Below are 19582 nucleotides of genomic sequence, written 5' to 3'. Positions count from 1 at the left end.
TGATTTATGTGTGTTTGAAAGAGATTTGGACTTTTGATGGTGTGTGAAAACAACACATAAGTGTTCACTTACTTTGGCTGATTTTCATCCCATTCATACTGTTGAACACCTGAAACCTTTTATATACAAATTACAATTTTGATATTTCAATTGTGTTATGTATGTGATACCTTGATTGACTCACTGGGTATATTATATTTATGCGGTGCACAAAAAGTTGCAGAATAAGTTTTCTGTTCTAATTGGCAGGAAATGTGGAGGAAAAATCTATCAAACTTTGATTACTTATGTTCATTTCCTTGAGGAACAAAACATGCCAATCATGATATAATTTGTGCCATCTGCTGGTCAATAGTAAAATTGAGCAAATGAGAGTAATTGTATTTTTATACATCACATTTAGTGAGTTAAATATCATTGAACACACACAAATGGGAGCAAACAACCTGCATAACATTTTTATCAACTACGTTTTGTACCTATTTAGTTTGGGGAACTGTTTGAGTCTGCTTTGTAAGTACATAGTTGTGATGTATCTGTCCTTCACGTCATGGTCCTCTACCTTTACTAGCAGGGAGGGAAACACGAGGAGCCCACAGGCCTTCCTCCCAGCAGCACTCTTCTGCACGGTCATCACGCATCCGGGCCCACACCGTCAGTTGGCCAACCAGAAGGCTTTACCAGTAAGTCTGAGTAAATGTTGTAGAACCAGTTTATTATCTGGGTACTGAAATTAAATATTTTTGTGGCAATGCTAATAAAGATACAAATGATTCTGTATTTCCAGTCATCTCTACTTACATTTATAACTTGTATCATGTGCCCCTCGTAGAGGTTTCAGTGCTTTGGAACATAATCCTCACATCAATGCATCTGTCTCTAGGTCTCCCTGGTGGTCTCGCCCGCTCCACACACTCCTCCAGCAGCTCGGACATCAAAAGAGAAGACAAAGAGGATGATGAAAACTCATCTGTTGCAGACAAGTCAGATGATGAAAAGAAAGAAAGCAAGGCACGCAGTCGAACAAGGTAAGGTGGTCCTTACTCTGTTTTTTCTTGTCTTGTCACTTTAATTTAACAGCATAAAAGAAAAAAGGTGTTTGTACTCTGGACTGTGTGTATAACCTAAACTGTATCAAACTATGGTATCCTGAAAAGCTGGAGATTTTCTTGACTCAGTTGACAAGTTTGAGAATATAAGGGAGCCCGTTTAATATGCATGGCTCCACATGTCAGCTATCCTGTTTGTCCCACTGATTGCCCAGACAATGTTAGGTATATAATAATGTTTAAATCCCCCCCTTCCCTTCATCTCACGTTTTCAGAAAGGAGGCGTTGACCCTCCAGATGCTCTCTAGCCTTTCAGACCAGAAAGATGAGTAAGTTTCTCCAATAGAGGATACATTTCTTGTGCTTGGTGGGCTCTTGATAGACATCACTCAAAGCGCATGTTCACGAGCATGGTCTAAAATCTGACTTCTGATTGGCAGAATCATTGTTGCAGAAAAACCCTGAACTTTAATATCCATCACTGAATATGACTGACATGAATATTTCTGTACCTATGCTGCAAGTGATTTGGGATTTAAAAAGTGAAGGGAAAACACTAGAAAACATTCACTCCTTACCAAATATTACAGTTCACACAGTTTCTATGATGACTGAAAAAGCTGTCCAGGCTGTAGCCACAGCTCAGTATGCCTTCACTTCTTACAGACACATAGTTGGTTGTTAAAACGATAAACACATACTATTAAACGTAAGTATATCCAACTTCTGTCGGATGAACATTTTGATAATCTCAATCTGTTTCGTTATGTATAATTGAATTAGAATGTTTTTCAGTATGGATTTATTATGAAATATTTTGCCTTTAACTTCTCACACAGCTTATTTTTAGTGTATCCATTCTGCACAAAGCTCAGCTGTGGATGCACAGTCCCTGCAATTGAAGCTAAATTTGAAGCAGCTAAATGCTAGTCATTAGTTAGCATGATAGTCTGATGATATGTTTTGGGTTCACCATTGTCTTTTCCATTTTAGTCCAGAAGAAGATGATGAAGACCTTCCCCCCGAGGTGAAGATGGAGCGTGAGAAGGAACGGCGAGTGGCGAACAACGCCCGCGAGCGTCTCCGAGTACGGGACATCAATGAGGCATTTAAGGAGCTAGGGAGGATGTGCCAGCTGCACCTAAGCCATGACAAACCTCAGACCAAACTTCTCATCCTGCACCAAGCCGTTAATGTCATCCTCAATTTAGAACAACAAGTCAGAGGTCAGTCTGGCAGAAGCACATCAGTAATGGGGAGCTCAGTTCATGTTAACCTGTTTATTGTTATTGTATACTGAGAGGGCCTGTTTCTATTTTCCCTTTCTCTGTCAGAGCGGAACCTTAACCCAAAGGCAGCATGTTTAAAACGCCGTGAGGAGGAGAAGGTGTCTGGGGTGGTGGGTGATGCACCCATGCAGCTCTCAGGAGGTCATCCTAGTATGGGAGGAGATGGCCACAACCCAGTTGGCCACATGTAACACCAGGTATGCCTTGTCGATTGGCTACTGAAGTAGTTACTTGGGACGTAGTCCCTAATCCTTAGGATTTCATTCTTGGTTTATTTGGAAACACAACACCGTTTAGTATCCACAAGTGAGGTTTGTCACTTAAGTTCCAGTTAATTCCTCGTGTCAAAAATCTTCCCATGCATATGGAAAACATCACACTAGTCGCTCACACTGAGTTTCACATGCTTGCAGAATGACAGCATGCTACGTAACTCACACACTTGCTGGTGTTTGGTTCAGTGTAAAAAAGAACAATGTTTGTGTGAAGAGGGCTTAAATTCTTTATGTATGATGCAGAAAGAGTAGAATGTTGGTAGGCAAGAGAAGTAATTTGCCGTGATTCCCTCTTGCATTTTAAAGTTACTTGAATTCAGGCTGGGATTTGCAGACCAAAAATTGCCTTTCATTCCATGAAAATCTTAAAATAAGGGATGCACTAGTTTGTAAGAGTCAGTCCTCAGGTTTTTGTTGAAGTCTTTGTTGTATAACAATGCTGTAATACATACTGTTTGTGGTCTTTTCCTCTCTACAGATCTGGTGGTGTTTCCTTGGCTGTCAGAGGATGTGGCCTTAACAGATTTCTTCCACCCATTATTCTCAGTGTGTGTGTGTATATATGTGGACATGTCTGTGTATTGTCCGTTCAAGTTTCAAGATGCACATTCACACACTCGTACACACATGCATACTGCCAAAACTGACACAGCCTGTTTGTCGCACTCCCAACCATGACTACAAGCTCAAATGTGAAGAACTTTTTTTTTTTTTGCTTTGTTTTATACATGTAAGATTTTTTTTTCTCCTCTTGGTTTCCACAAGATGATGGAACACCCAGAGTACTTTTTGTCCTGCCACAAATTGGGACTTCACACACTGCCGAGAGGTGCTCTTGTGAAAGAAAGGAGACCTAAACAAACACAAATTGAATCAAGGATTTGTGCCTAATTGTTACATGTTTTCTATTTGACATTTAAGCAAATTGCTTTACATGTGAGGAACATTTATTGTGAGGGATTGCTTATGTGTATGAGCAATTATTTTTAATGTATGTCATTCCCAGCGTGATGGTACAGTCTTACATATGTTATGTAACCAAGCCCATAGTTGAAGTTGAATTGTCTAAATTCAGTGACCTTTCCGCGATCTTATCAGCAAACGTTTGGGGAAGGGAACAGAAAGGTCAAAAGGGAAAGGTCAAAAGTTTTGACAGTCCAAAAGCAGCTTATGAAAGACGGGAACTCTGACCCAGAGGCAGCCTCTGACTGAAGCCCAGTCTCGTCCGACAAGGCATCTGGAGACTTGGAATAGAAGACTCCTTCCTTGAAGGTTATTAATTATCCAAGTGGTAAATCTGTCAACTACAAAACTGTTCTTCCTATTTGTTGACCACAAATTCTAGTAATCCCTTGTCATAGGTTCAGGTTGTTGTACTGCTTTATGTACTAAAGCATACACAGACGAGACAAAGCACAGTTGTATAGGTTAAGGCTGGCTGTAAGTGTCGACCTGTTGTGCATTGTAAATCTTGTACAAAAGCCATTGAGACACTTGCTAAGTGATCCGAACCACTTAGTGCTCTTACTAACTTGAAATGGTTTACTGACAATGCCAGCACACTTAACAGCTCAATTTTCTCTCCCCCTTAATTGATGTTCTGTAAAAGACAAAAAAAAAGAAAAATCTGGATTCCTTTTGGCGGAAGGATCTCAACAGTACGCAGTTGTTTGAAGCAGACAAGCCTTTGTGTAACAGAGGCTTTCTTTTCCTAAATGAGCATTCCCAATGAATTTCAGCCCCTCGCCTTCCTCCTGAGTAAGTTTGTTGTCACGTTTCTTACTGAGAAAATTGTGACGTGTAAATTCACTTCATACATTACTCTGATATGTTTCATTTTTCAAAATTAAATATATATAAAAATATATATTTTTTGTTAGTCTATACATTGTAGATTTTTTACATAAATGGCAATATTAGTTTGAAGTTTAGAGTGTATTGTAGATGAGCTGAATAAGGGGATATTTGACATTTAAATGAAATTGTTCAAAAAAAAAAAAGTAAATTCAAAATTGAACCGGGATGGCAGAGGACAAAGGGTCAACAGATGAAAATGTTGAAAGAGTTTGGTGTATCCTTTATTCCAGTTATAGTTGTGAGGTTTATCATCAGCTTACCCAGATGAATTTTTTTCTTTCCATTTGGGGGTTTGTGGACAGCGCTTGTGCCACGGTCCTGTTGAAGTGTTCTTACTTATGCAGTGAGGCACTGAGGAAATATGTGGGAAGGGATTTTTGTCTCTAACAGTAATTATGCAACTGGTTTTTGAATGTAGCTACCATACAAATGTGGATCACCTTCATTCTCAGAGTTGTGTTCCTGGGTTTTCAGTACAGTATAGTAGTTTTCATTTCACCTGTTTTCTAATGTCTGCCCTCAAACAAGTGGCTCTCGGTGTGCAGCTCACTTTTTTTTAGTAGCCTGCGCATTTCTTTCGGAGGCAGACGTCGGTATTTGGGTGTGAGGTAATGGATAATACGGAGAACAAAACAGTGTTATTGTGATGTTATTCCCATGTCATGTTGTGAATGGTTTTTATTACCAACATGTAATCACAAATGGGAGGTAGAGCATTTTGTGTGTTTAATTTCTACGAAAAGAGATGAAGAAAAAGACCTATACAAATCAATAGTGTGGCCTTTTCATTCTCAAGACTTAAGATGACATAATGGGAGAGTGATACCTTATCAGTGCCTGAACTTGTATTTTCATTTAAGACAGTTTTATTTTGTGAACCATATCATTTCATTTATCATGGAGATTAAAGAGGTACTTGTTTCATTCCCCCACCCTCCCTTCTCCTAATGCTTTTTTCAATTTTCAGGAAGAAGTTTAAATGGTATAAAGAGATTTTCTTTCAGTGTATCTAGTTAAATAAATAAATGTTACGTAGACCTTGTTTAGTTTTTATTCCTTTTTTTCTAATTATTCAACTGGATTATATTGTCCAAACTGCTGTTTTAGTTGAGGTCATGGGTCCAGGTCATGAGTTTTCTTTCTGTCTGCCCTATATTGCGAAATCGGTTGACATTGCGGGGTTCAAGAGATGCAGCTTTTGGCTCTGAATGTCTGCTTTTGATGCACATTAACATGTTTCAGTGTATGTGTTGCTTCAATTTCAATGTAGGGAGTGAGTTTTATTTTCCGTAGTAGCTGGAGCCTCTAATGACTTGGAGCATTTAAAATTTCTGTATATCAGAGTGCAAGCCCTTTGCTGCAGTGACTTTCAGTATATTTAGTCTCCAGTTGACAATTTTCACCTCTGACCTTTTACTCTTCCTGCTCTTTGATGGCGTTGACGGTGACTTTTTGCGAGAAGTTCTAATCACTTCTTTCAAAGAGTTGTATTTGAAGTTTTGCTTTTTATTATTACAAGATCAATAAGTGTAATGAATATTGCCGATTTGTTCCAAGGGAAAATCTGACTTGATGTCATTTAGTATTCTGTGAACATCCCATTAGCCTACAAGCTACATACTCAAATAATTTCTTTGGGGGAACCTTATTTCTTAACATTTGTCTAGACACAGTTTGATATCTGCAGAAAAGCAACCCGACAACTGCAGGAGCACATATGTCAACAGAAAAATTACAATATTATGATGGAAAATGTTCAGTTGACGGGCTTGAACTTGTTTTGGTATAAGAAAGCGGTAATAAAAGAATTGCTTACAACAATTTTGTCATATCTTTGTTGAACTAAAAAGGGGGAGTCTATTGAGTGTTAATTACAGTAACAGGTACAGAACCTGACATGGAGTGAGGACACTGTTGACTCCTGCAGGGTCCTCAGAGTGCCTCACTCAATCTCTTGCTCTCTCTGTTTTTTTGTTTTGTTTTGTTTTTTATATATAAATATATATAGTTGAGAACTGTCCTGTATATAACAGTAATGTAGCAATAAATGTGCCATTTTTAATAACAGATTATACCTTTTCCAATGTCTGGCTTTTGAATATTGTATACATAAAAAGGAAAATAAAGGAAAACATTGTAATAAAGGGTTTACTGTAGTATGGAAAATGAATTTGTTCATATTTTACATTGCCAGTAGCCGATTAGGGTTCAAAAGTGTGTGACATTTTTTACGATTTGCATATGCAACCAAGGCACCACATTCAACTGAAGACATACAAGTTAAAACAATTGATTGCACAACGTCGATACGCATACAGCTGCGTGGTTGCCAAAGACAGAGCACACAGGGTTTTTTTTTTTTTTTTTAACAGCCCTATGTTGTAAACAGAGACCTTTGAAATAGTGGCCTGAAACGACCCTGAGCTGCTGCACGCAGCCCTTCTGTTTATTTTAATCAGGCATAAGTAGGGGCAGCTCAGGGTCCTTCAAAGCCATCAGCGAGAAAACATTGCGCGGAGCTCAGATCTACATCTGAAGGACGGTCAGGATGGTCCAGAAAATTCTAAAAAAAATCGTCGGTGCCAAGTACATTACTATCCTGAGGACGTGGTAAGTTAGATCAATAACAAAGGTGGAGTTCAGCACTGGATACACGTCTCTAGTGTTTTTCTCATGTTCTCGATAACGCTGTCAACGCTTCTGTGTCCTTCTGTGTGACCCGTTTGGCTCACTAGCTAGCCGTAGTTTAGCCTGCTTGTTTATTTCCTACTGATTTAGCTGGCTGGACGAGTTAGCATAATCTTCCCAGGTGAACATTTAAATCGCAGTCATGACATTGGCACTGTAATTATTAATGTTAGTGAGCATGGTGCAACCTCAAAGGTTCCGGAGAATTGATTGCCAATAAACGATATCAAAAGTACTTTAAAATTCTGATATTAAAGTACCTTAAAACAGTACTTAACCTGAAGTGCAACACTGCTGACATTCCTGTGCCAACATAGCAAGTGGGTCGTATCTCACAGGTTACTTTTAAGATATTCTGCCAGTTTATTAGTCTGACGCATCTCATATTTGTGTAAAATCAGGATAAACTTCAATGCATGACATAATCGCATATTCACTCATGTTGGAAACACATTCGTGCGTTAATGACATCTCCCTCCAATATGATGGTTTGTGACCACACCTGGTTGTTTTTGGATCAACATCCTGATGCCCAGTACTATGATTGTCCTTGTTAAGATGCACACAGCTGAAAAACGAAGAGTCACAGTGATGAAGAGTATTATTACATTAATAGTAATCAAACAATGCTTAGGTTAATGTATTAATTAATGACTACTAACTTATAAGATAATCCAAAAAACCCCAAACATTTTAACCCTGTCGCCGATTCACTTTTGCACATGCACATTTTATACAAGTGTTCCAAATAATTCATTTAATTATGGTCATCAGTAATCAAAAAAAAATGAACATATGAAACACTAAAACCACAGAGTACGTTAGAAAGAAAAATGCAGTCCACAGATCTTCAGATGATGAATCTGGTAGCTTTTATAGTCAGGACAAATGAGACAGGATCAATACTATCTGTTTCTAGACTTTGTTTGACAAATGTTCATGCTGACTAAAGTGTCTCGTGTGAAATAATGATACCTGAAATAGAATTATATAATTGTCCAGGTCGCTTTTGATGTCTATTGCAGCCGATTGTTTTGTTCAAATACTTGTCGGATCTACGAATCCCATCGGTTTTTTTCCATCTAGGGTGCCAAATATGGCCTTCTGGGGATCAGCTGGCGGAGTGGCGCTCATCTACTTCACAGACTGGCGCTTATTTCTCGACCATGTGCCGTACATTAGAGGGAAATTCAAGGATGACTGAAGTCCCACACAACTTATTTGTGAGTGTTTTGTTATCTTGTGTGGCCCTTGTGTAAATGTTACCTATCTGTTTTTTTCAAACTTCAGTTGGATTGCTCATTAGATTTAGCTCCACCCATGTAGTGCTGATAAGATAGAGACAGGTGCAGGCCTGCCAGGTGTTGGAACTGAACATTCAAATAAACAGTCTGTCACCTTGCTTACACCGGGCCACTTGTTGGGGCTCATGCATCTGCACCAGCAGTCAGAAACACTCTTCATTCTAAAACATCTGCAGCGCTCACTAACCAATGCTTACCGTAGGCTCTTGTAAGCTTGTTCTCTAATCTAAAGCTCTGCTCGTGGGTCAGGCTAGTTTAAAAATAGAAAGTGGGTCAGTTCATGTCAATTGAAAGGTTTAGACAAAAGTATGCGTTCGGCAAAGCTGGCCCAACAGATTCCAGGTGTATTCATTGTATTCAGTGTTGTACTGATTATTTGTGCTTTCTTGCAATGATCAAGTATGATATCAGTGTTGTAATACTAAAGTAATAACAAATCCAAGATGATATTCCATGATATCTTATCCAGTCTGACATCACACTGCAGACATTTTATTGATTTTGTCAGGCCCTATTGAAGTAATATACAAACATCATTCCAAACCCTCTGCCGCTCCCATTATCTCCTCCCCTCCCAAAAAAAGAACGAAAAAAAACCCAAAAACCCTTACTTGGATGAATACCAGAAATCCTAACTCCAAAGACAGGAAGGATTCACATACACATTATATATGTATTGATGTACATTTTGCTAATGAATGGGCTGTGTGTCTGCCTACAGGACCAGAGCTTGGGAATGGGCTGATGGGTGGATTTCTAACACAACGCGAGCTTAAAGGGGGATGCACTGGCTCCACAATCAGTCACTTGAGGGCTTGTTAGGAATTTGGACAACGCGATGCACTCTGCACTCTGCACTCTATATAAATACTGTTCTTCACTGAGTATTATTTTTAATGTGAATAAATCTTTAATGAACCCAAACGTGTCCATTTATTCTGCAGTATTCCAGCCATTGAAATGTTTTGTTTAAACTGCATGGTGATTGTTTTTTTTTTTGTTGTTTAAAAAAAAAAAAAAAAAAAAAAAAATCAGTTTTTGTTCAAATTTTCCACAACTGCTGCATATATTTAGATAACACTATTTTCCCTTGCATGTAGCAGTTGTAAAAACGTGGCATTGTGGACTTAAAATTTGCCATCTGGTCATAATAATATATATTTATTATTTTTTCTCTGTAAAAAAAGTGTCAAATAAAATGTTTCATTGAAGAGGGCGCATAATGTCAAGTCCCTGCTAATCTAGTTCCTAACGCATGATGAATCACACACACATAAACCCCATGCATCACCGGACCAATGGCACACGGGGACATGATACTCGTTTTATCGGCCAGACTGCGAAATTTGCGTGGATAATGTCTTTCATTTCTCTCATCGAAGGGGGAGGGGACTGAAAGAGGAGAGGGGAGAAGGGATTTAACATAGCGAGAGGGAGAAAACGAGATAGTGTCTTCAAGATGGATAAAAACGAGTAAGTACATCATGTAAAGGGCAATGAAACCGTGTCGGGGGGTAATAATTGTTAATGGAGCGTTTAATGCGCGATGTGTCGTCACCTTAATATTTTGGAAAGTGTGTTTATCATCGATTAGACAAATGCACTCGGTGATCTCGCATTTTTTTGCAAAACAGCATTGCTGGGGTCTTCAGCTAAGGGTGTCGGGTGTTTCTACTGCATTATTTTATTTATTTATCAATGTTTAATTTCCCTGATATTTTGCAGCTAATGCTGAATTAAGCATGGAGTCGGTGTAACGTACTGCGTCGACTGTGTGCGATCTCGACGGAGATTTTAATCTTGCGAAGCAGACGGCGTTTTTTTTTCTCTCTCACTCTCTTTTCTTCCCCTTACTGCATCGTTGTGGCACAAACAAAAGCCTCCGTAGATGCATGACATGCTGTTAAAAATGGTGACTTGTTTTATCGAGAAGATGCATTCTGTTCATTCATAAAAGCCGGCTCCAAGTCTGAATGACAACGGTGGGCATTGTGGTGAAACGGCTCTCCAGTTTCACGAAGCTAGCATACATGAAACTTTCGCATTTCGTGTTACTGGACATGCTACAAGTGATGGACGCCACTTTACGATAAACTCTGAGATGCAGCCACTCTGCAGCGTCCGTGCTTGTTGTCACCGCATCTGCATGATTGCTATTTACGATTTATTCTAAGCTGGAGCCTAATCTATATTTCCCATAGGTTAACGTTGATGTATCGGCGTCAAGCTAGACAGAGCAGAACGTCACACTTCCGGTAATACGTTTCAAAACAAAACAAACGGTCAAAACGGTTATTTTTGTTTTGATTTTCACAACGGTAGTCACCTTCACGTGACCTCTGATGTTTTGGCAAAATCAAAGAGTCCCAGGTAAAGAAAACCAGTCCCCTAAATTGAATATTTACACTATTAATCAGATGAAAATAGATGTTGATGTATTTTCACATAAACAGTTCTGACAAATAATGTGAAACTGCGAAATTGTGTTGTCATGTGATTACAGTGTGTTTATTCAGCGAAAACCAGTAGATTGAAATGTTTTCTCTTAAAATTTCCTCCTCGAAACTACATATACCCATTTGCCACTGGTCAAAAATCCCACTTAAAGCTGCTTAAATCGGGCTTGTGTGTGCAATGGGAATGTGTACTCTGCATTTACACCCGACTCTTCAGTAGACCCGGGTATTTATTTTTCCGACTAACTTCAAGGGGGATAAAATAATTTAATCTTGCGGCTCTTATGGGTTTCCTAAATGTTACTGGACCTGATTCTTCGCATTATCATGAGTCACTTCGCGGGCACGGTGACGCTCAAAAGAATGTATCAACCGTTTTTCATACGCTTCTTTCACAAAGGTCTGTTGTTGTCCTCTCTTCTGGTACAACTGTTTCCGGCGCATTCGTGACGTGAAACGTGACGTCAGGGATGCTTCAGGTAAAAGTAAAGAGGGGCTGCTCGCCTGCAGGAAGTGGGAATGGGGTCATAGGCGAGTGTAAAAGCAGTAATAACGTACCTCTTAAAAAATTTCATTCAAGACGAAGACCATGACTTGAATGTGAAAGCGCGAAGTAAAGTAGTTTGTGAGTTAATATCATTTTGTCAAAATATTTTTCCCATGGCCGAAAATTGATGTTCTTACTTACATACATTCACAAAGTTTTCACAAAAACACAATGTCATATTTCCAGGATAATCAGTTTCAACTAATTTAACTAAAGCCTCTTTACATTTATTATAAAATAGAATAAATTTACAGTATTTGAAAACATGTTGCATTGTTGATGACCCAAATCAGGTAAAACTTGTTGAGACTGAGATTTCATTCTTAACATACATGAAGGCTGCACAAATAGTGGATATATAATCAAAATCACAATACAGCCAAGTGCAGTATCTTGATCTTGATTTTTAAGGTCAAGTGTATTCTCAGCCCTGGCCTACAGATCCTGTTCTCTGAACGCAAAAAAAACAAAAAAACAAAAACATGTTTGTTTGGTACATACCATATAATTTGAATAAGTTTGTTCATGAATCATATCATAATTGTGATAATTGTCCCAAATAATTACAATATTTTTTTTTCACCACATTGTGCAGCTGTTGTGTAAATAAGCAAAATACAGGATGGATTGAAGAACAGTCATAAAAATACACTAGTTAGGGATATCCTAGTTTTTCAATTCATTATTTATTCTGTGTCATATCAGAATTTCTATTTTGTCTTTTAAGAATAATTTTGCTCACCAAAAATAATTGAAATAACATATTATCTGCCTTTTATTTCATAGCTATGCACCAAACAAATCCCAATATCTTTAATTTAGAGTATTGTACATATAGTAGAACAGCAAAGTTGTGGAAAAAAACAGCACAGAATAGCAAAATCTTATGATCTTGAAGTTTTCGTATCAAAATTTGAAAATGTAGTGAATACTCTCTTGAGACCAAATAGAGTATGGCACGCTACTCATATCCGTGACAAATGTATGCTTTTATTCTGAAGTCTTTACCTTCCAACTTCCTGTCTCGTCCTGGCTTGCCTCGCGGTGTCCTATGTTATCCATGCGGATGCAGCCCTCGTGCCCCGGCGAGACAGGCAGGTAGTGATGTGGCCGCGGTCCGCGGCGGAGCGATCTGCGCGACGACAAAGAGACGAGATGTTGTTAGCAGGGAGATCCCATTACCGAGGACGCATGTTGTAATATGGTCGAAACAAAAGCGTAAGAAGCGATAGGCCTGCCATCCAAAAAAAAAACAACAACAAAAAATCGACACATTTTCTCTAAATCCAATCTGTTTGCTAACTTTTTTAGCGGATTTATAGGCTACTCGCGTGGGAAATGGAGAAGAAAAGGTGGGATTGCACTGCTCTCCCCAAGGGCTGGAAAATGGAAGAAGTGACCAGAAAGTCGGGTTTGTCAGCCGGAAAAAGCGATGTCTATTATTTTAGGTACTACACGAACGGGGGCTTGCAAAAACTTCCATAGGTGCACAAGACATCGAGATTTTTTTTTCTTTTTTTTTTTTTGCGGACGGAAACAGACAGCAGTGTGATTGGGGGGGAAGGGGGGTGAAGAGAGGGGTGGTCGGTCTAAAGTTTGGGGCTTGGGGAGGGGAAGGGGAGGGAAGGGTATGTTTGTAGCAGGGCACCGAGGCCACAGCCAGGCCAGCTCCTCTTCACAAGTGTTTGGATAAGAAAAGAGTCCGTCCAGCCGCGCAGGCTAGCAGCTCACGTCTGGCGAGGCCTTGTGATGACTACAAACCCAGTGTTAATACTGTTCATGTCCCATTTTGAAGTGAATCAACAACGCCAGATTTTTTTATTTTTTTTTTATTTAGCAGAGGAGAAGAGCAAGATGAGGAACAGAGGCAAGAGAGGGGGGAGGCGGGTCGGTTGTATAGTCTGTGGTAGGCTAACTGTACAATCATACTGGTGTTGACTGTGGTGTGTGATGTAAGATGACATTTGCATGAGTTTACGAGCACGTATCCACCCACAGTTGTTCCCTTTTTTTTGTTGTTTTGTTAGCCATCGCTCAGGCTTTTCGAGATGTTGCTGTTGTTGCTCCCACCAAGTGGAGTCACAATGTGTTTGTTTTTTTTTCCATTCTTAAAAAACAAAAAACAAAAGAAAAAACATGTGGTCCAGTGTTTAGTGCTGCCATGTTTACATCGTGTTCACTGGTTCTTTTAGAGGCAACGGTGTTGTTCAGTATGTTTTTTATATTATAAACGTGATGATGCTTAAAACTGTGTGCAGCTTGTGATAGATGAACAGGGCTTAGGAAGAGTGTCCCATCAAAGATCGTGCATCCATCTTTTTTTAAACAAAGTAATGTGATTTTTTTTCACGTGCCATCGCCCACTTGAATGTGCTCTGCTTCCGTATTTGCTTTTGACTTGTTGCATGTTGTGTGTGTCTGTGTGAGTGTGTGTGTGAGTGTGTAATCTTCTGTCTGCTGTGGTTGTGTTGTCACCTCGTCTTTCTCTGTCTGGCCTGACGTTTAAGTGATATTAATCTGGTGATTGTCTCCTGTCTCTTCTTGCCTCCCCCTGCCAGTCCATCTGGGAAGAAGTTTCGGAGCAAGCCTCAGCTGGCCCGTTACCTTGGTAACCAGATGGACCTCAGCTCCTTCGATTTCCGCACGGGGAAGATGCTCATGAGCAAGCTGAATAAGAACCGCCAGAGGCTGCGATATGATAACAATAACCAGAACAAGGTGAGACGGACGAGCTCGAGAGGACGGCCAGAAACGACTAGATTAGAGCCCGGACCTGTATATGGACTGGTTGGATCAGATGCATCGGGTTGTATGTGTTGTCTGATTTACGCTGCTGTTATTTAAAAAATCATTATGCAGAAAAATATGCTCGGGGTAACTTATCTTTATGAAATTCTCAGCTCTCAGTAAAATTTTCTGATATCATATTAGACAACAATTTAGGGGATCGTTCCAAAATAAGCATGTTAATGTGTTATTTCTGTCTATGTAGTAATATTGGTCAATATATCTATCTGAATGCCTTATCTCGGCATTGACATCGACCACTAAAACCCAGCACGTCGGGCTCTACAGCTGATGGTGACGTTGACACTGTGTTTTTCAGGGGGGTGCTAGATGTAAAGCATGTGCAACACTGCAAGTTTAATCGGCTCATGTAAACAGTAATTGAAGACGAGATCACTTGTTTTGCTTAGATATCGGTGGAAAATTGGTTGCATTTTCAACAAAAAGAACTGTACTCTGTAATTGTAGCAGGTTTACATTATCATAAGTAACTTTATCTGGAAAATGAAGATATAATTGTTGATTTAGGGTTGATGAGGAAAAAAACCTTCTGAACCGACATTTTGTATCAAACCTTCCAAGAGGCTGCTACATACAGGAGCAGAAGAAACTAATGTAGGGGTAGATTTATCTTTAATGATCACGGCACTAAACTGTCTAAAATAACATTCATAAATGACGGTATGTAATGGCTGATTATGTTCAACTTAAACACAGGTTTCATTAGCAAACTAGGTGTGTTGATAAAACGCAGCAGTAAAGTTATTCCTTCTCCTTTCAGACTTGATTTCACACATACGATTTGTATAATTGAACTGTTATGGGCACTGAAACAGCCTCTAAAAGCTGTATGAGTGAGACCTTTGTCCTCTTGGAGTTGTAATCAGCTGTTTTTTGGAATAACTCGTAATAGCTCCTCATTCTCGCTCTCCGTTTGACGTTTTTAAAAGGGCAAACCCGACCTGAACACGTCGCTCCCTGTCAGACAGACGGCCTCCATCTTCAAGCAGCCCGTCACCAAGGTTACCAACCACCCGAACAACAAAGTAAAGACGGACCCTCAGAAAGCCGTCGATCAGCCCAGACAGGTGAACTGCCTCCGCCTGCTGTTAACCCCTATTTAAAAACCTGAGACGCATGTTGGATCTGGATGAACCGGACCTGAGTTTCTCTCTCTCTCTAGTTGAAACGGAAGCATATTTTAAGTTTTGGGTTTCTCCGTGTCAAAGCAGCCTGCAGCTAACATTGTATTTTTGTTTCTTTGCAGCTATTTTGGGAGAAGAAACTCAGTGGTCTCAGTGCTTATGACATCGCAGAGGAGCTGGTGAAGACAATGGAGCTGCCTAAAGGCCTGCAAGGTGATGCATACAAGATATACCGTGATTCCTCAGATAAAGTGAACAGTTTATGTATTTATATTTTTACTTTTTATTATGTCAGTATTGCTATTCTGATACGATCTAACTAATCCTGGGTGGAGTTGCAGCTTTGTTGTATCTTCAGAAAGTCTTCTAACACCCGGTTTGTCCCTCAGGTGTCGGCCCAGGCTGCACAGACAAGACTCTCCTGTCGGCCATTGCCAGCGCCCTGCACACCAGCGCCGCGCCCATCACCGGCCAACTGTCCGCGGCCGTGGAGAAGAACCCTGGAGTGTGGCTCAACACGGCTCAGCCGCTGTGCAAGGCCTTCATAGTTACGGATGAGGACATCAGGTGGGTGATGGCAGAACACCTCCGCACACAGATCACCTGTTGTTTTCAGATCCTGTTCTCTCAACTTTTTTTTGGCTTTGAGGAAAATGTCTTTGCAAGTGTGCCTGTGAAACAGTCGTTTGAGAAAATCTTTCTCAGATCTCCTTCAGTGTGTTTTTAAAAACAGGGAATGACAACCCAGGGTGTAAAAATAATTTCCAGTTTGTAAAATGCTGGCTTCCACTTTGAATCCCTCAGCTCAACAGCAAATAGAAAAAGGTCTGAGTCGGGCAGTAGTAGAGGCAAAATCGTCCAAATTAGAGAGACCTTGAAGATTTCTTCATCACCCAAAGATAACCATCTGCCTCTGTTCAGAAATCCCAGTGTCCATAAGGAGTGACCCATTAAAAAAAAAACAAAAAAAAAACACACCATCTGTTGTATGCTGTTTCAGTGGCTGTTAACAGGCAGCTGTAACTGCCAACTGTAACCGCTTCCTGTTGTGTTCGTGTGTAGGAAACAGGAGGAGCTGGTGTACAGCGTGAGGAAAAGGCTGGAGGAGGCTCTGATGGCTGATATGTTGGCCCACGTCGAGGAGGCTGCCAACGATGGAGAGGCTCTGAAGGAGGAGGGCAACGGCAGTGAAGACATGGAGAGCGTATAGCACAGGTTAGTTCAGGGACAATTTGAAAAGGACATATGCTGCGTTTACAATATATGACCATGTCATTCTGTCCCACCTGTTGCGCACTCTGAAAACTACGTAATTCACCATTTACTTATTATTTTCCATGTTAAAGTCAGTTCACAGTAACTAGTAATATCTCTGTGTACTTAGTAGGGGTGACACCGTTCAGCAGAGCAGCCTTACAATCGTACAATATTAGAGCGTCTGTTTCTTCTAATTGTCAATCCTTTCCTCTCGCAGGGTTTTGCGAAGTCCGGATGGGTTTGTTGAAATCCCTGCACACACACGCACACACACACGACCATGACCCGTAGGATCCCTACAGCAGTCCAGCCCTGATGAACTGTCCCCTTGTATCTGTGTCCAACTTTAAACCCATAACCTGCCTCGACCTAAAGAACTGTCTTCTCCTTGGGAACACTTGGGAGTTTCAGAGTCCTCTTTACCTCCACTAGATGGGACCCCACAACTCCAAAACCAATTAAATCACTTGATGGAATTCTGAGCTTTTTTCCCCGCTAGGAAAATAAATATTTTAAAGAAATGACATCAGATGCACTTGCGAATATCTAAGATAACTTATGAAAAGTATGTCCCACTCAGTGTTTGATAATAATGGTGTTTTTTTTACAAAAAAAGGATGGGGATGTATTTTTGGTGACAATCGTGTCAAATCCACCATTTTATGTCAGCAAAAATAGGCCAATCTTGGGTGCTTGTGTTTTGGGCAGATGGGAAAAGAATGTTTTGTATTTTTTGACTTGTCTCTGTCTTGAATTTTGTGATGCACTCCGTGAGTAGTCTGACACAAAACACACAAAACGTCTTTTTTTAATAGAGCCTGTTGAGAGTTCCCAGCCTACAGGCGGCTGATGTTACCGATGCAGATGTAGTTTGCGTCCTGTGTACTTCCATCTGAGGGCGACGGAGTCAAGTTTTTCATGCTGTAATATCAAGAAAATATTATCTATCGTGTCAGGTGTGTTATCTTGTGAGTCAGTATTGACCAAAGATGGGACATGTCATTCTGAAGTGGAGGGTGCAGGTTGACTAGTGTGTAATTTAAAGTCTGCTTTGTATTTTAAAGCGATTATATTGGCTCTACTATTGTAACGTGAGGAAAATTAAAAAGGTACACATGACATGGGCTGAGCACAACGGGAAAGACATGACCCCTTCTATTGTACAGTTATTACTGTTTTTAACGCTCATCATCATCATCATCATCATCATTGGTGCTCACTGATGTTGTGAAACATTGCTGTTTAGTGCCAAGGCTCTGTTTCTGTCACAGCTTCAGTCCATTATTATTATTATTTTTTGTTTTTCTAAATGTGTCAATGTTACCACACACATGCTGCCTCCTCAAATACCCACGCACAAGATTGGTGACACAGCAAATTACAGCTAAGATTTAGTTTTGGTGTCTCTTCATTTAGAATCATGATTTTTGTATATTTTTTTTTGTTTGTTAAGGTCTTGATGGTGAATATGTATCCAGCCCAAATCATGAAATTCCCCTCTTGATATCAGCAGGCTGAATGCTGAAATGAATTTGATTGTATTACTTATTAAAAAGAGTCGGTATGTCATCAAATCTGCTGCTGTTGTGTCATCGTTATTTCTCGAAAAAATACTAAAAGAATGTGTACATTCACGTTTGTTAAAGGGACACTGTGTAGTTTTGGAGAAGAAATTCACAACTCAGATCACAGTATTAATGAGATAATAATGGAAACAAAGAAATATTCACTTGTTTCTGTTCTGAGAGGAAAACATGTCCCCAAAACACTGAAGCTAGAAAAGTGGCAGGGTCCGCCAAATATAAACTGTCGTGGTGCCTTCAGTAAAATGCTTACCCTGTCCTTCTTCTGGTGTCGTCTGCTTTTGTCGTCTGCAAGAACTGATGGATACACCAGCACATCTGCGCCCAGCACTGCAGTAGGTGCAGACCATCTGTTACCATGCATGCGTACCCTAGCGCTTTACACCCAGTAGTATTGGCTTTGCTGGCTATTAGTGACACACACTGGATCACCTTGCTATTCTACGAGGGACTCATTAGGGGGCCTTCGATCTTCTTCCACGGACTTGCATGCAGTAACGTGTCAGTGGTGCCACTGTCTACAAGGGCCTTCCCATGATGCTGACGAGTGAGCATCGGCATAGATGTAGACCCTACCCCTCTGGCGATTCTTGGGTACAGACTGACTAGCAATGGCAGCCATGGCGCCAATTTTACGGGACCCTATAGTCCATCTTGACTCAGACTTTAGCTGTCTGCTGTACTTTAAATCAATCGGAGAGGCATGAAACTGAGGGCAGGACCCTGGTGCATGGTCGCCATTACAGCACTAGCACATAACAGTGTGAGGTTTCGTTAATCGTTCCAGTAACTCTGTTAGATTCACTCAAAACACACCAAATTGTACGTTCACATACATTTATTTAAACATACAGCTGAAGATTGGGACACAACACTAAATCTCTTCATTCACAGGATTTATGCCTGTGTGATGGTCCCTTCATGGTTGCCATTTATGTGGCAGCACTGGCAGTAAAATGCTTAGAAACGCCAATGGGCATAAAAATATAAAGGCAAAAACATAAAACATTTTTTATCTTCAGTAGATAATGAAACTAAGATATGTTTTACAACCAAGTCCGCAATGAAATAAAGTGGGAAGGCTAAAGATGTATAATAAGGGGGTTTGAGTTTGAAGCAGTTCAGTTAAACCTGCTGGTGTCAGGCTATTTGAAAGGCAAGCAACACACGCACAAAGAGGCCCAGCCCAGATAAAGTTAGCCTAGTTGAGGGGTGACTATCGGTGGTCACTCAGCAGGGGTTTTGGAAGCACACACACAGTTTCCTTCAAATAGAAAGAATGGGGCCTAAACCAACTGGAGCATCTGGCTGACAGTCTATGGGGACCAGGACTGCAGTGTGTCAT

At 40.3% G+C, this 19582-nt stretch overlaps 2 protein-coding genes and 2 long non-coding RNA genes across 15 annotated transcripts in view; 3 read left to right on the top strand and 1 right to left on the bottom strand.

Annotated features, from left to right (window-relative positions):
* tcf3b (transcription factor 3b) overlaps positions 1–6619 on the top strand; it is a 30213-nt gene extending 23594 nt beyond the window's left edge. For 6 of the 9 annotated variants that reach the window (XM_037114239.1, XM_037114245.1, XM_037114243.1 and 3 more), the window contains 6 exons: positions 572–683; positions 884–1028; positions 1325–1378; positions 2043–2275; positions 2384–2535; positions 3092–6619. In XM_037114239.1, the coding sequence (XP_036970134.1) occupies positions 572–683; positions 884–1028; positions 1325–1378; positions 2043–2275; positions 2384–2529 (690 nt within the window). In that variant the 3' untranslated portion in view covers positions 2530–2535; positions 3092–6619. The remainder of the gene's footprint in view (positions 1–571; positions 684–883; positions 1029–1324; positions 1379–2042; positions 2276–2383; positions 2536–3091) is intronic. The other 3 variants (XM_037114237.1, XM_037114242.1, XM_037114244.1) reach the window with 2 other exon arrangements.
* On the bottom strand, positions 548–14062 carry LOC119028364. The gene is made up of 4 exons (XR_005077691.1): positions 13941–14062; positions 12474–12597; positions 802–926; positions 548–689 (listed from the first exon to the last, which is right to left on the bottom strand). It is a non-coding gene; the product is annotated as an uncharacterized LOC119028364 (long non-coding RNA).
* On the top strand, positions 6923–8367 carry LOC119028363. Its single transcript, XR_005077690.1, has 2 exons — positions 6923–7080; positions 8245–8367. It is a non-coding gene; the product is annotated as an uncharacterized LOC119028363 (long non-coding RNA).
* On the top strand, positions 9754–18228 carry mbd3b (methyl-CpG binding domain protein 3b). Of its 4 annotated transcripts, none has more exons than XM_037114249.1 (8): positions 9754–9935; positions 13303–13371; positions 14024–14183; positions 15203–15340; positions 15520–15610; positions 15787–15964; positions 16460–16612; positions 16872–18228. In XM_037114249.1, exons 1-7 carry the CDS (start codon positions 9922–9924, stop codon positions 16605–16607), a joined length of 798 nt encoding a protein of 265 aa, XP_036970144.1. In that variant the 5' UTR covers positions 9754–9921; the 3' UTR covers positions 16608–16612; positions 16872–18228. The 4 variants fall into 4 exon arrangements, with proteins under 4 accessions (XP_036970144.1, XP_036970145.1, XP_036970146.1 ...); XM_037114250.1 differs by having other exon boundaries at positions 9756–9935; positions 13303–13332; XM_037114248.1 differs by lacking the exons at positions 9754–9935; positions 13303–13371 and adding exons at positions 12526–12683; positions 12777–12913.
* Positions 18229–19582: the final 1354 nt, after the last annotated feature.

This window comes from Acanthopagrus latus, chromosome 11 (assembly GCF_904848185.1).
Source record: "Acanthopagrus latus isolate v.2019 chromosome 11, fAcaLat1.1, whole genome shotgun sequence".
In the NCBI taxonomy this organism is placed as follows: Eukaryota; Metazoa; Chordata; class Actinopteri; order Spariformes; family Sparidae; genus Acanthopagrus; species Acanthopagrus latus.
This window is presented reverse-complemented; position numbering and strand designations above follow the sequence as displayed.